General features: G+C 37.5%; 1 protein-coding gene across 1 annotated transcript; it reads right to left on the bottom strand.

The window, feature by feature from the left end:
- Positions 1-4954: 4954 nt before the first annotated feature.
- Positions 4955-14752, bottom strand: LOC113067839 (prosaposin receptor GPR37-like). The gene is made up of 2 exons (XM_026240324.1): positions 13000-14752; positions 4955-5972 (listed from the first exon to the last, which is right to left on the bottom strand). Exons 1-2 carry the CDS (start codon positions 13996-13998, stop codon positions 5142-5144), a joined length of 1830 nt encoding a protein of 609 aa, XP_026096109.1. The 5' UTR covers positions 13999-14752; the 3' UTR covers positions 4955-5141.
- Between the last annotated feature and the right edge of the window lie 2186 nt (positions 14753-16938).

The raw sequence follows: 16938 nt of genomic DNA, 5'->3' as shown, positions 1-16938 counted from the left end.
TTGACAAATGGAGCCAGATATCTTCAGTACATTCACAGATTTTGTGGAGGTTTCGATTCACTGGATCAGATCCTGTTTGAGCTCTTATAAATAAACATGGGAAAACTGCTCCCTCCTCCACACGGCTCCACATGCCAGAACCCACACAGCCCAGCGATCGGTGAAATATTCATCCCCGCTATTTCTCTCACTTCAACAATTATTCGTTTGTGCTGTTGAATTATGCAGTTTCTTACTGTGAAGTTGGACACTGGTGTTTCTGTTCTTTAAATCTGGCTTTGACCAGGTCTATAAACATTTTATGAATGAATCCTGATCAGTGGTGGAGAACTTTATGTCCAATGAAGGGTGACCTATAATACAGCTTGATGTCCACGATTAAAGCAATATTTGATACAAGATAAATTCTGAAAATAAAAATCATGTTTACAGTAAATATTTTACTATGGAAGCATGTTACAAATCAAAAGCACATGACAAAATTACTTAAACTAAAATTAAAATTGAAAATGTAAAATAAATGCTTATTCAAAAGATTAATAACTACTATAATAGCAAATAAATAATATTATGCATGTAATATTATGCAAGACATTTGGGATATAAAAGTTAATTATAAGTATAAAAATGTCCTTTTAGTGGTCAAACTACTTCTACAAGCACTGTATTGTTGTATATTTATACATCATACACACACACACACACACACACATATATATGTACAGTGTATATATATAAAGTTACAAGAAAAAACTTAGAAATTAGGAACATTGCCTTGGCTGCTAACAGAAGGTTATTAAGTAAATAAATAAATGAAACTTTGAAATCAAAATCTAAACGTAAAACTAAAACTAACAGGTATTTAAATTAAACAATTACAATTATAATTAAAACACCAAAACTCATAATAGTATATAAATAATACTAAAATAATAATACTTTCTAGGCACCATTTCTCCAATAATCCCTTCTGATCTCTTTATTACTATCATTTACTTTGTTTACTTGCTGCTTATGACAGGAGTTTAAATATTGCATATAACTGAACACACACAAGGTTAGTAAATGATTACCTCACATTAGTGTCAAGTGTTTGATTACTGCAGCTATATTTAATTTATATTTAGCAGCTCGATACAGACTGGACACACACAATACATCTGGCAGATGTAAATAAAAACCGGTCTTAATATTCATTTAAATATTTCACAGTCTGTGGAAAACCAGCGGCGCACTCTGAATACTAAAGTTCTGCTTTTTTATAACAGGAGAAGTGATTCTGACAGTGATGGGTAGAGAATAGCTGTGTTTCCGCTGGAGTAAGTCTCCTGTGCTCTCAGGCCCATCAAACCTCCACGCTGCGGACCCAACACATTACCATAAAGACTGCAGACATCCACTGCAATCTAACAAGGTCTGGGGGCAACTTATTCCTGGCAGTTTCTCAAAAACTAACCTCATTAAAAGAGACAAAACACCTGTTCCTCTCCAACAGGGCTGGAATAAAGCCATAAAGAGCCCTGGAAGAAAACGGCATCAGCTTCCCGGTTGTAGAGCTTCATCAGTGGCTGGGGTTGTGCTGTTAATACTGGAGCATCTGAGAGGAGAGCAGGGCTTCAGGGTAATGGGGTGAAACTATAGCCAGCGGCCGCAGGAGACACTGTAATGATAGACGTCATGCTGCTCCTCCACAATTACCAGCCAGATATGACAGATCAATCTCCACGCCGCAGACGAATCGTGACAAAACGGCAGCAATTCGTTTGACGAGAGGACACGAGGACAGAAATCTGTCACAGAACAACGGACATCTTTGAAAAGAGTCTGAATACCACGAAACCTGTATCTATCTATATATATATATATATATATATATATATATATATATATATTATACTATTAATTTTGAAAGCCAGTTTAATATAATTTAAGTCGAAATGACTTAACCAAGTTGCTTATACACAAAGATGTGAGGCAAGAACTGAACTTAAATTAATTGTACATTTCGACTTTATTTTTATTTCAAGTAATTGCCCAAAGTTTTTTAAATGCATCATTTCAAAAAAATTCTAATACTTTTCATAAGATATAGGTACAAAAAACTCAAATAATAATTATTATTACAAATAATATTTGTGATTAATTAATCTGAAAAATAAATTAAATGATTTTATTTGCAAAATCAAACATGTTTATTTTCTGTTTCATTCATTCATTGCATGTTTAAATAATGTTTAAATAAAATGTTTTACTTTAAATAAAAATAGCCTATGTAAAGTTTTTACCAACTGATGTTTATTGATCATATCAAATCAAAGTGAAATGTAGATTTCTGATGTTTAACCTTGCACAAAAAAAGCAATATTTGACATTTTGAATAATTAAAACAAAGCCTTAATCATTTGTAGGCTGATTTAAATAAAATAAAAAAAAAACAAAATAAAAAAAAAAAACTCTTGACTCAACCAATTGTGAGAGTTTAGGGCGGGACTATCTTTTGGTTCGGCCAATGGTAGTTGGGGAGGTGTTGGGAAATTATTATTTTTTAATTCCAGTAACAAATTTGTAATTTGTAATTGTGAAATTTACTAATTTCTGAGTGAAAATTGTTTATACACCAATTTTCCTTCAGTTTAATGACGGGAATTAGCAGTTTTATAAATAAAAAGATCATCACATTATTTTTTACTGTAATGCAAATTAAAATAACTATTAAGAATGAGAATAAACCAACAAACAGTAAGGCAGACAGAAAATGTGCGTAATGGCGATCATTGTCACAATACAAAACATCTTAAATATGCCTAACTGTTTATGCAAAAAAAAAATTTTGATCTCGTTTTGGGCCAACTTTTATTTTTTTTTTTTAGATCTGTCAATTTCAGCAACATTTACAAATCCTCAAAGCTTTCCAGAATGATTTTCCCCCACACGCACGATTGAGATAAAACATGAGTACGTGACAAATTTTGGGAGTCTGATTACTCTGCAACAAATCAAAGCGTTGGGTTTCTGCTGAAACAGTTTCATATGTAAATCGTCCAACCACAAACGCTCCTGCCTGTCACTATCTTCCCACAAAGTGTCCCAAAAATAGCAGATTGCTCCGTTTCTGACACCTCAAATACGGCAGATGCGTTTGAAACAAAAGAGCACCTCCTCCAGCTTGTGGGAGGAGAGTCCGCCATGTTTGGAGTAAGATCTCATCCGGGCCTGTTCAGTGTGAAGCCTGACAGCTAATGCTTTTATGTGGATAAACAATTCCTCAGACACATGCCGGGACGGATGTGAGTCGCTGGCCTTGAATAATGCAGGGGGAAAAGAGTGTGACAGCTTAGAAAAACACTGGAAATCTTTGTTGGAGACTTTAGTCAAGCAAAACCCTCTGTTTGCATTCAGAATGATCTTTCTGGACGCACAAAAGCCGGTTTATGATTAGCACACGTTACAAAAGAAATGCACGCAACCACACTGGCACTTTCATATATCAGTTTGCTGTTCTTCTAGCAAACGTGTTGTGTTTATTAAAGAGACATTTCGTTTCGGTTATATAAAAACGTTTAGAAACCGTTAACTAGGAGGAGCACCGTGTGGGTGTTGACAGGTATAAGACACATACAGATGCTCTACAGAGTTCAAGAACGATTCACAAGAATCACCTTCATCAAGAGAAAGGTCACGGCACGCAACACACAGCCATTTAGAAACATTAGAGAAATGTTACTTTCAAGAAATGCAGAAACACACTGTGCGACAGTAACACCAGGTCTACACCGGACGCGATCGACATGATAAACAACTAGACAGATTACTTTACTCAAGCGATGTGATGTAACTTTAGTTCAGCTGTTCTTTATTTTCAGTGTTATCACGAGCATGGAAATCTGGAAAAGCCTGGAAAAGTCAGGGAAATGAATAAAACATGTAAGTAATTGGAAATCACAGAAAATTCAATACTGAATATAATTATTTCTAGTTATTTTGAACAAAAATCCATTAGCAGGCAAAAAAAAAATAATAATAATAAAATGCCTCTGTATTAAATAAAAATATAAAAATGTTTTTTTTTTTTTTTACAATCTCACAATCTCATTCAGAAATTGCAGATTTTAATAACGTTTTGGCAGTTAGTAAAAAAACAACAACAACAACAACAACAACAAAAAAAAACAAAAAACTAATAGAATACTGAATAAAGAAACTATGTAAAAATAACCTATGTAAAGTCCATAACTTTTATTTTATATCTTTATGATAGTAAATATTAAATTAAATGACAGATAAATTGCATTAAATAAAAAATTGAATGAATGAAACAAATAAAAAAATTGCATTAAATAAAATATATATATATATACAAATTAAGAAAAAACTTGGATTTTACAATATTTGTCAAAAGGATTACAAATTCCTGGAAATATCACTGAAAAATAGTTGCAATTGATTCTGTCACAAAAATGTGGGAAGCCTGTATTTTCCCTTTCTGTCTTCACCACAATTATTTTATTAACAATATCAAATATGCTCATATTTTTGCTGTGAATTTCATTCATTCATTTTGTATTTAAATAAGTCTTGGCAGTTATTTGAAATAAAAAATAAAACCTATATAATGTAAATTATTTGCTCAAAGTAAAAGTTAAATTAAAAAGTTAATAAATTAAAATCAGTAAAATATTTTAAATTACATTTAAATAATAAAATTGTATTTTACATTCAAATAGAGTTTAAAAATTTGAGCTTTAGCCTACCCACAAACCTACATGTGACTAGTCTGTGATTGGTGAGCATCTTAAGTGAATCAACACTTCCAGACTCAATATGAAGCGGAGTGACTCCGTTTCGATCGCCTCCAGTGTAGACGCGATGCAAGTGCAGAAACAGAGTAAAGAGAAAGCTAAAGTGTTTGGCAGTGCAAAAAAACTCCAAAATTAAAGCAGTCACTAGTTCAGTGTATATTTATATATATATTTATATATATTAAGGACAATTATACAAAAAAAAAAGTACTGACATAACTTTCAGTCTACTTTAGCTTCTTTAAAAGAGCAACACACCGGTTGTGGTCAAAGTATTTACACAGTAAAACAAAAGCATGTGCTTGTACAGTACAGTAGGCACTGGAATCCCCACACATTCCCTCAGCAGTGGGATCCAGTTGCCGTGTAGTTGGACATTTCCCGGCGTATAGTGCTGAACGGTGACAGCTCCAGCTCCGTCGTGCACTCGTGCTCGTTGTCGTCGCTGGCCGTGGCCGAGGAGTGAGCGGCGATCCCGCAGGCGTCTCCGCAGCAGCAGCAGCAGCACTCCAGAAAGGCTCGACCGAAGGGTCTGCAGAGGCACAGCAGCAGCACCGGCGTGACGGCCGCGCGCAGGAACAGCAGCAGCTGACTGAGCAGATGCAACAGTGCCATGGTGCTCTGCGGGACCCCGGCCGCCATGTACGCCGAAACCATGTTGCATACGTTCTCAGGAACCACACACGCGCCGTAGACAATAGCCAACGCCACCACGGTGCAGTTCATTTGGCTTTCCAATCGGATTTGTTTCTTGTTGCCTCTGGCACAGCCGCGTTCAGCACGACGGATTCGCCTTGCAGTGGCCACCGAGCAGCCGATAGTGAAGAGCGTCGGCAGGCAGAAGTAGCAGCCGAAGCACCACCAGAGACGCGCGCCTTCGTAGGTCAGGCCCAGGACGTACAGCGTGTCAGGAAGGGACGTGGAGATGCGGATCAGGCAGCGTTCGGATGCTAGCTCGTCCACCGTGCTGTCGCCGTTTTCTGACACCAGCTGGCGGATCAGGAGCTCGGGGAGGGCGAGGAGCAAGGCGCCGATCCAGATGACACCCAGCTTGGCGGCGGTGGAGGTGCAGTTCTCAATCATCTCGTAGTACATCTGCACGTTGGTCGCGGCGCGGAAGCGGTCAATGCAGAGCGCACAGAGGGTGAAGGTGGTAACGCCGAGAGACGCCACCTGGAAAAATACAGACACAAACACTGCTGGGTTGTAAAAAAGATTGCAAAAGTGCTTCACGACCAAACTCATAGTGAAAAATATATATATTTTTAAATTAAATAAAAAATATGAAGAAAAAAAACTGATTTTCAAGCCTGCATAAGTCATGGAAATTCTTGAAATCACAAGTAATGCAAAATTCAGAAGAAAAAACAACACAAATTTCTATATATATATATATATATTTGCAATTTATATTATATAATATTTTTTGTTATGCACAAATTTTTCTAAATAATTACTGAAAATATCATCAAAAATGAATTAATCAAAAGGTTTGGGAACCTTGTATTTTCGATTTCTGCCTGAAATAAAATGTTTTAATAAGAATATTTAATGTATTTATTTTGTTTATATGAATTTCATTAATTTATTACATATTTAAATAACTTCTGGCAGCTACATAAAATAACCTATGTGAAGTAAACTTTTACCATTTAAAAAAAAAGTTACAAATAAAAATATTAAAAACTTATAAAAAATTTTTTGTTGAAAATACTATTAAACTAAATAACATATAAATAATAAATAAAAATACCTTTACAATTAAAGATTAATAAAAAATTAAAAAACATAAAAATTATGAAAGGAAATGTAAAAATATTCAAAATATTCAAAAATCCAATTTATAATAAAGACTACTTTTTTTTACTATTTAAAAATAAATTACAAAATGTACTTTTTAGAAATTTAATTAGAAAAATTATGGAAAAAAGTTTTACCAATTAAAATTTTTTTTTGAAGAAAATAGAAGTAATATTTTAAATTCTATGGATTGTGTTGCAATGGATTTTATACACACACACACACACACACACACAGATTCTATCTATTCAATCTATAGGAGGTATACACTTAGTAACCAAGTAGCTAACCAATAGCTAAATTAGTAACACAATCTTTAGTTTGTGGTTTTCTGTATAAGAAATGGCATTGAAAACCATGACATTTCTCTGGTATTTTCATGACAACCCTGTCTGAAATATCTTGAGAGCTGCGTTATTTGTCAGTAGGTGTCTAGTGTAAATGGTGTAAGGCCAGTGGCATAAACAAACCGCTTGAAAGGAAAGTCTGAATTATATCTGGCATCTCGCTGAACTCAATCCTACAGTTGGAAACCCTCTCCTAATAATCATTCAGCACATAGCAGCAGGTTCACCGAACGAGAAACAAACAGACTTTATCTGCTGCATTATTGTGACAGACAGTCAACCTCCTGCAGGCCCAGCAATTAATTCAGCCTGAACAGAGCAGGCCCCAAAACTCTCCCAATGCACCCTTCCCACTGTGAAATGGTACGTTTTGTATAACTATTGCCACAATAAATTGGCTGAAATTAAAAGAGTATTTAGAGAAGCGACACAAAAGAAACAACTGCAATGAATGGGAGACAACTGGAGAGCTTCTTGGCCCGCGTTTTGAGCCGCTGCGTCCCAGTAGATGATACAAACCCAAATGAAAGAGCCAACTAAGTGTTTGTCTTCATTATCATAATTACAGAGCAATCAGACACATCAGCATCAAGGAGGAGACAATTAGCGGAACCAAGCTCGTGCGGTTGTGCATCGCCGGCTAAATGAAAACTAGTCCGCCTCTTTCATCTCCCAAAGCAGATCGCTCAGATCCTTCATCATTTTGACAAAAGCAGACTGTTCAGAATCCATTATGGACCATTGTGTCCATTAAGATGTTGTAATGGTGCTATATTACTTCCATAGGTGTGAAATGCATCCATCCTGTACCATTAGACACTCGGCACGTTGAATGATCGTCGGTTTACTGCATGGGTTTGTAGGATGGGAATATTCTCGCAGAATGAGCAGGGGAGCGTTTCCCAAAACCATAGTTGCTAACTAAGCTAGCAACATTGTTGGTTGCAATACAATTTACCATTGTCAACCAACAAAGTTGCTAACAGGTTAGCAGCTATGCTTTTAGGAAGCGCACCCCAGGTCGGGAAAGTGATGCTTCCAGACTGCATAGAGGATTTCCCTGTGCACTGAACGGACCATACAGCTTTCAGAAAGACTGTCATGAAACTAGTTTCGGTCCTCTCTCCGTAAACCTTGCAAGAGCATTAGGAGGTTTCAAGAAATGGCATTAGTTTGTAAGTTTGATTCATTTCTGTGAATCAGTTCATCATATGTCTGATTCAATGAATCAACTCAAAACTCTGAATTAGTTATTGTATTACAACTTATTTTCAGTAGATTGTTTACTGTATTTTGCTTCTTGCATTAAAAAATGAATCTAGAATGGCTTTTGGTTGGTTTCTGACAGAAAAAGGATATGTACATTTTGATACATACTTTTTCTGAAGAAAATATGAGCAATTATATATCCTATGTGTAGGTTCAGTAATTTCACGTTAATAGCAATGAATATTGTTTTTTAACAGGCTTTATCTATAACAATAAAATAATAAAAATAATAACCAAAAGCAACAAAAGCAAGGTGTATTCAAGCAAATCAATGTGTAAACACTTTGATATATATAAATGAAGAATTATCAAAAATGTTGACAGGTATAATACTACTGAATGACAAATAATGACAAAAGGAGAACAAGACTGCAAGCAAATGTACCGTACAGTCCAGACCACATGTGATTCAAGTGATCATGTGGTTTGAAGCTCACTTTCTGCCTTTCTTTCACAGTAATCAAATCTAAGCTCTCTGTGGTCTCCACTGACCTCACACTCTGGGAAACTCTCCAGACCACGACTCTCTCTCTCCGTCTGATCTGACATCCACATGCTTTTGGTGGCATTTTCTAGCTTACAGGTTTCCTAGCAGCAGGTGATGATAGCGTTGGCTGCAATGGTCTTTACTAACGGCTCATTAATTCTCTGATTAAGAGGCTCTTCAGAACGATGGAGGTGCTGGTTATTAATCTGGTTTAACGGCTGCTTTTAGACAGGGTGACTGCAGGCCATTGTTGGGCTACCGGCCAGCAGGGACGGCAATAATTCTTACTTATTGACAAATGAGATGCACTGAGGCATGAGTGAGCTAGAAGCAAAGCTATTACAGGAATATTGTTATATATTATGACCACAGAATGAAACAAATACATATTCAGCTACATAAATTCAGAGCATTAGAAGGGGAGTTAACAGCCTGGATCACAAACACAAACACAAAGTGGATTAATAATAGAAGAGAAAGCCAACAAAAAGCTGTAATATTCCAAACCCTGTTAAATAAAATGAAATACCTCTGACCTTACAAGAAAAAATCAAATCAAACACAATCAAACGATATCTAAACCAAAGAAAAACAAAACAAAACAAAATAAAATAACCTGTGTGACCTCAAGACAAGTGGTTCAAAAAATTGATAAAATAAAGTGAAATAAAATATAAGATAAAATCACAAAGTGAGTTACTAATAGAAAATATAGCAAAAACAAAAACCTGTAAAGAAACCAAATAATAAAATGAAATAAAATGCAATATCTTCGAATAAAATAAAATACTATAAAATGAAGTACAAGCAGTTTGGAGAATGGATGGAAAAATAAAGTAAAATTAAATATAAAATAAAATAAAATCACAAAGTGATTACCTTTGAATAAAATAAAATATGATAAAATAAACTTAACTTAAGTACAAGCAGTTTGGAGAATGGATGGAAAAATAAAATAAAATAAAATAAAATATTTTAAACAAGTACAAGCAGTTTGTAAAATGAAATAAAATAAATAAAAAAAGAATCTGGAAATATTTTAAGTAGTGTTTGCTAGATCAAATCTCACCACTATGATGCATTTTAGGTTCCAGCACCTAAAATGTTCTGAATGTTTTAATATGTTGTTTAGACAATTGTAGGAAGCCTGTAATCCGACAGCTGTCAGATACGCCTCTGCAGCATGTTTGCTCAAACGAAACAAGGCCTTCCTGCAAATCAGTGTGTTGTGACTGATGCAATATCCAAAAACCTAAAGGCCAGTCAAAACACAAGTCGAGTTAAAACACTGGCACCGACACGCAGCACTCGGATTCACTTGACCTACCACAGCGAGAAACGTCAGACCTCTGATAAAACAAACCCAATGATCAGATAAGTTCAACTGACGTTTGCTGAACTTGCCTGCAGTGCAGCAAAACTCAACAAAACATACTCTCTGCAGGAGACCACCAGTGAAGGGACGTCAAATGTGAAAAGTGTCAGGTCTGAACAAAAGCAGCAACAAGACCTTCTCCCAGAATGCAGACTGACTCCCAGCTCACATGAACTATCACGCTCCAGCATGCATGTGTGTGTGAGTAATGGAGCCGGAGGCGTTTTCTCCCTGTGGAGCACTTTGCCCTCAGGACTGGCTTTACTCGCCACGCACTTAGCTTGCATGCAGTCCCTGGCGATCAGCATTCATAGCTGCGCTGCAGCCGGAGGGACGAGCACATGCACGCATGCAGTGGCTCATTTTCATTCAGCTTCACCATTGTCAGGCCGAGCCTCCTGGCCCTCTCTGCCTGTCCCATACAATCACAGAAGGCATGCTGTGTGCCACCAGGATGCCACATTTGCACGCCTCTCCCTCCAAAACCCAGTCTAAACACCCCTCACACCTTTCATACACACAAAAGCAATCACAGTCTAATTCTCTAAGGCAAACGGATTGGTGAATCTCCCCAAAGCCTTTTCAAGGAAAGTCGGTTCAGTTGGTGGCCATCTTGGTAACGCCCCTGGGCAGATATTTTGTGTGTAAAGAAGCACAGCTCATATCTGCTTGAATGGGGGAAGGCTTAAGTCTACACTCTCAGAAATAAAAGGTACAAAAGCTGCCACTGGGCTCGTAGTCTTTGAAAAGGGTAATAATATGTACCACTAGGACACTAATATGTATCTTTAAGGTACTTACATGCACATTTTACGGGTTAAAAAGTTACAAAGGTGAACCTTTTTAGAAGGCACCAATCCAGCGCTAGCTTTTGTACCTTTTTGTCTGAGATTGTATGAAACTGTTTGTCAAGTTTGCATTATAGCAAGGACAGAATTACTTGCAATACATGTGGCATTATAAATTGTGCAAAGACTGATGGCATAATGTGCTTTAAAGTTTCATTTGTTGTTCTACAAGTGGTCTGAGTGATACTTCACCCAATTATATTTTGTAAATGAAGCCTGTTTTAAGGAACATAGAAGGCAGAGTAAAACATATGAACACAAAAGAAGATATTTTGAAGAATATTGGTAACCAAACATTTGATTATATTATTTGACAGTATTTTTTCCGTATTATGGAAGTCAATTGGTACCGTGCTCAACAGAAGAAACTTACACTCATGTTGTTAAAATTTTCATTTTTGGGTGAACTATCACTAAGATGTTTTGCATTATTATTGTTTGCATGACAATTCAGTACATATAATATAATAAAATCTTCTCACTACTGTAATGTGAGATTAAATGACAGCACTGCCTTTTTGTATTCCATAAACAAATTTTCTAATAAGAAATACAAATGAGAATTAAAATAAAATCTGGACAAATATCTTGGGGAAATGCTTAATTTTCATGCAAAATATTTTTTGCAGTGCAATGTAATGCAGTAAAAAAAAAATAACCAAAACCTTGGAAACAGGCTTCAAGCATTTAACTTCATGCAGAATAGAATCTTCTCCCCTATTTGATTTTAGGGTAAAATATAATCGGAATATGTTTTTGTGAGATTCACCAGAACAGGTTTCAAACCATAAAATGAGCCCATCATTATTTAACACTAAAGAAGCATGGTGTTTGGATTGCAAAGTGAGCTCTGCTGAAACTGGGTGTGGTGAGGAGATCTGGATGGCAGAGGGCTGCTGCAGATTTCACCTCAAATAAGCGCTTATGGTTGCACCTCACAGAATGTGACGAGAGTGGACGGAGGTCAGAGCAGACTGTCAGTGTAGGTGTCCTGAGGGCAGGGTGGATGATCTTTTGCATGCAAGGAGCACTGACGTCTCTCTCGAAATGAAACCGAATTACCCACAATGCCATGGTTTCAATACATCACCCTCAAGAAACGCAAACCTTAACACTGCTCTTGCATTAAAAACTAGATCACTGCAATGTAAAAGAACACAAAAGATGATATTTTAAAGAAGGTTGGAGTCCACACAACACTGGTTTTCATTGTAAAAAAAAACAAAAAAAAAACTCGTCTACACTGGCGTTTCCGCTGCGTTTCAGAAACCATCTCCGTCTACACTACACAACTGAAAACGCATGTCACATGACCAATCATGCAGATACAACCATAGATATGTATATGTAGATTCCTTATTATTTAAATGGCAGATGCGTCTAGGTGCTTGGAGCATATCTATGGGTACAGTAATGAGCATGATCTTATTGTTTACACGGTTTTCAAGGATACACAGAGTGAATGTAGGCAGCCACGCCATCATTTTCAAAAGTCTGTTTTGGTCCGTTTACACTGAAACACAATCCCAGAGCTTTCGAACTAAAACGGGGTCTGTAGCGTTTTCAAAAATCTCAGTTTTTGAGAGTCGAAAACGCCGGCGTAGTGGAAACGATACAGATACACATTGATTCCAAGCAATTTGCACAAATGCATTTTGTAAATCTGATTATTTAAATCAAATCAAACAGATGAAAATTGTTAATAATAAACCAAACCATGATTTTTTGAGTGCAGAAATCTTACTGGTCTAATTTATGTATGATTGATATTAAGTTTATTGGTTTAATGTTAAAGCTGTGTAATCCAAATGTTTATTATATTACAATTTTTTTATCGTATAATATCTAAAATCTTAAATTTGGGCCTAAACATTTTTTTTTTTTTTTAGACAATCCACCGAGACATTTTTCAATATCTCCTTCTCTGTCCCACAGAAGGAAGAAATTCAAATTTGGGCGAAAAATGTTCATTTTTTGGTGAAAAAGTGCCAAAATGTACAGTTGTTAGCGGTTTACTCTATTTAAGCTAAGTGAACATTTAAAACTTGTTGTGTATGAACATGGAATCCATTACCTCAATATAGGGTACGACTTTACAGGTGAACTGGCCCAGCAGCCAGGTCTTTGTGAGTTCGTGAAACACCACGAGTGGCAGGCAAAACAAGAGCAGTGCAAAGTCCCAGATGGCCAGGTTGGCCAGAAGAGCATTTGAGATGCTCCTCATGTAGTAGTTGTGGCACACCACACACATTATTGCTATGTTCCCCGTTATTCCCACGGCGAAAATGAGGACGGAAACGATGGTGATTGCATACGCCCCATACGTCTCGCTAGTGACGGGGTAGAAAGGATTGGGGAAGAATTCGCTCTCCTCATCCTCTGCGTATGGAGGGGTCATCGGCGTGGCGTCCCATGGGTCATCTATCTGTTTGGTGTGGACCTCGGCATATCTGGTGAGATCGAATGGGAAATCTGTGGAGGTGAGAGCGAGAGGCTTGGGCATCGGTTCCCACATGGATAAAGAGGATGTCAGGGCGTTATAATACGTTTCAACTGGTTTCAATGGGGCAGCGCTTTTATTCTGGCCCCTTTTCAAGCTCTTAAACACTTTCTTGTGGTGTTCCTTTGTGCCTCTTTTGCGTCTGTGGTTTCTTTCTCGCTTGCTTGTTGTTATAGAGTTAGTGTGTCCACCTACTGTTCTCATGGTAGCAGGGTTCAACTTTTTCCTTTTATGTTGCTGAGAGCGCTTATGTAGGTTTGTGGCACTCTCTGTGACCGCATGTGTTCTGTTCGAGAAGAGATGTCTGTGTCCATACCGCTTACCTCCACTCTCCAAAAGCAGCCAGAGATGTGAAGACAAGTAACTGCTGTCTTCTGAAGTCTGTCTGATGTTGAAGGCAGGTGTACCTGCGGCTCGATGCCTCGCAGGGTGTGTGGCACTGGGTTTGGCATCACCAAGGCTCCTAAGAGCGACTGGTTCTTTGGTGTGTGCATTACGGTTTTCTCCGTGCAACAAAACATGTGGACAGCCTGCAATGAAAAAGATCGTTCTTAGAAGCAGCAGCATCTGCATCTTCGCCGAGTCAGTGTGCTGAAGATGTTAGAAAAACACTCTCGCGCGGTGCATCGCAAAAAACACACGCTGTTTTCCTCGATTCACATTGTTAGAAGGAAAAGTTCACACGCGAACGATCAGTAAAGGCTAATTAGATCCATGCAAATGACTTTTCCTGTTACATCCACCCCAGTGTTGTGCGGAAATAAAAACCACCTCCTTTAGATTATTTGACGTTCCTTGTCTTAAAGTGCCAGAAAGACGAGATTGCATCCAAACGACATAATTTGCGTTTCTGCTTGTGCATCCCAGCCAGCTGCAGGAGTAGGTCGCATCTCGTGTTCTGTTGGGCGCGGCAGCCTGGACTCGTCCTGCGCTTCGGCTGTGCGCGGAGAAGCGGAGTCCGGTGACGCTGCTGCTGCTGCTGCTGCTGCTGCTGTGAGTGAGGAGCGGATGAAGAAAATGGACGGTTTCTCTCCTGGTGGATAACCTTGTTCTGTCAAGCCGGATCCATCAGCATCAGCCCCTTGGACCACCGCAGCTGGAGGCGACCCCGCCCCGCCCGTGCGTAGTACATTCTTTACCATGCGTAATTACGCATGTCAACAGAATCCTAATCCGATCAGTCTTGAGAGAAACACGGGCTTATACGAGTTCAATTACAGATGTGTGTCACAGTAACATACAGGAAAAGTGCAACTGCAAAATAATTCTCGGTATTATGAGACGCATGCTACGATAATAAATCAGCGGGAAATATTACATTTATGGTTTTCATAGTCTATGCGTGATATTTGCAGATTATGCTACATGCACACAACAAAAAATACTTGTAATTAAATGTATCTATTATTTAAATTAATTACGAGACAAGCTACTATAGCAAACAACCGTTAGTTATCATTTATATAGTCTATGCGTTATATTTGCAGATTCTACACATGCTATGAACATGCAAACAGTAATAGCCTAACTATTTAAAAAGTGAATTTTTTTGACAGTTTTCACTGTACATACATGCATAGTATACATACTATATACAGAGTACAAATAATTCATAGTAAATATAAAAAAATAATTTATACATTTGAATGCCGGTGATACTTGTGATGGCAATGTAGTGCTATGACAACCAGACATCATGTGCAACTAAAAAGTCAAAATGCTTTTTGGGGGAAATGCATCTGTTACTTTCAGTTCTGAAAGCAGTTTAACACATTGGTATGTCAAACAGGTTTATTTGCCTGTGGCAATGTCACAACAGAGCAAAGTACTCTGAGCGGAAGGGCAAGAACTGACTTGCTTAAGGTTTGTTTCCTGCTGGACAGAAACTTGGTCTTAGAGGCGTACATTCGCAAACAGCCAACAGTCTTTCATTGCCTTACAAAACCTCAGTGATTATGTGGAAACGCTCTTTATTTAGCATCAGACATGCTTTAGTTTCTTTGTTCCGCTAGGTCCAAAGTTTCACCTCTAAGTCCTGCTGGTCAGTGAAAGCCTGGCTGAATACTGAAGTGTAAAACAGGGAGGCCAGGTGCAGAACACAAGCTACTGGAGCTGGCACAGCCTTGGCGAGTTCTGAACTCTGTTGCCAAATATAAGCATGGGGTTAAAACGTTAAATAACAGAGTGAACAGCAAGGTCAGATACTTGACAAAAACTGAAAGATGACTGAAATGTTTTTGCAAATGGAATGAATGGAATTACAAAATGATTTATGCAGCATGATGAACAAGATGTTCGAAATGTTTTGCAAATAGATTTCTTCACAGTTATTCTCTTAAAATATGAATAAAACATTTTCTCCATTTATTTGCACCCTCTTCTTTCAAAACCTTGATTAAATAGCTGCAACAATTGTTTTTCCTGATCAGAAGTGCAAGAAAAAAAGATTTTCAAAAAAGATGAATGCAAAGCAAAAATCTTGAATTACATGTTAGGGCCACGTCCAAATGCAACAGCTTTCAATGTTGTTTTCAAGCATACATTTTCACCCAGTTTAGATGAAAACTAAACACAAAATATGTTTTACTTTCAAGATACATTGTTATTATTATTACTTTTATTATTATTATTATTATTATTTTAATAAGCCTTATATGTGCTTACGAGGGTGATTTAACTATCCAAATCTAAGGATATGGACAGACTTAAAAAAGTATTACAAACACAGATGTTCATATCACTAAGCAACTGGGTGGGTAATTTGAGTGGGATATATTTTGCGGCAATCCAAAGCGCCACCTGACGTTGTAAAACGGTATTACATAAACACGAAAAAATGCGGTGTGAGAACAGACAAGACACATACCTGTACTCACCCTAAAACACACTTCTAGAGTGTAAGACATGTGTACTGCATATCTAGTACAGTGTGAACCTACTTAATGCAGGATAAAGGGTACTGAAGTGGACTGTGAGGGAATGAATCTCGAATAACCCAGCGACAGTGCATTACTGTGATCAATCTCCTGCTGTCCTCATGATGAATGACTCATGTCTTCCGAACAGGCACCAGCAATATCTCACTGCTACTGTACATGCACAATATCACGATAAGAGTTGGCATCAATCAATCAATCACGCAAGCACAGTTTATCTGAAAATGAAGCTTTGCCATCATTCACACTATGTCGATCTAAACCTTTATGACTTTTTCTTTCTTTGGAACACAGAAGTCTGGCCAACCATCCAGGTTTCTGTTTTTCCATATGATGAAAACGAATTGTGGATGAAATGAAGGCCTCGTACTCATAACAGCATCACAATACTAATAGCCTAAACCCGATGCACATGACCACTCAAACTGGGTCAGTAGAGGTCTGAGTAAAAGCCATTCAATTCTGCACACAATAGGACAGAAACATCGTATCACTTAGAAAAGTGGCATGATGACAGCAGTTAGTGGTGAGTGCAGCGGGGAGTGAATGGAAGAGGACTGTCAGTAATGGCCTCGGA

This window comes from Carassius auratus, chromosome 4 (genome assembly GCF_003368295.1).
Source record: "Carassius auratus strain Wakin chromosome 4, ASM336829v1, whole genome shotgun sequence".
Classification (NCBI taxonomy): Eukaryota; Metazoa; Chordata; class Actinopteri; order Cypriniformes; family Cyprinidae; genus Carassius; species Carassius auratus.
The sequence above is the reverse complement of the archived record's forward strand: the minus strand, read 5'-3'. Positions and strand labels throughout refer to the sequence as shown.

Coding starts and splice junctions, on each gene's coding strand:
- LOC113067839 (XM_026240324.1), bottom strand. CDS start 13,998: ATGCAGATGCTGCTGCTTCTAAGAACGATCTTTTTCATTGCAGGCTGT. Junction 5,973..12,999: donor AAGTCGTACCCTATATTGAG/GTAATGGATTCC, acceptor GTATTTTTCCAG/GTGGCGTCTCTCGGCGTTAC.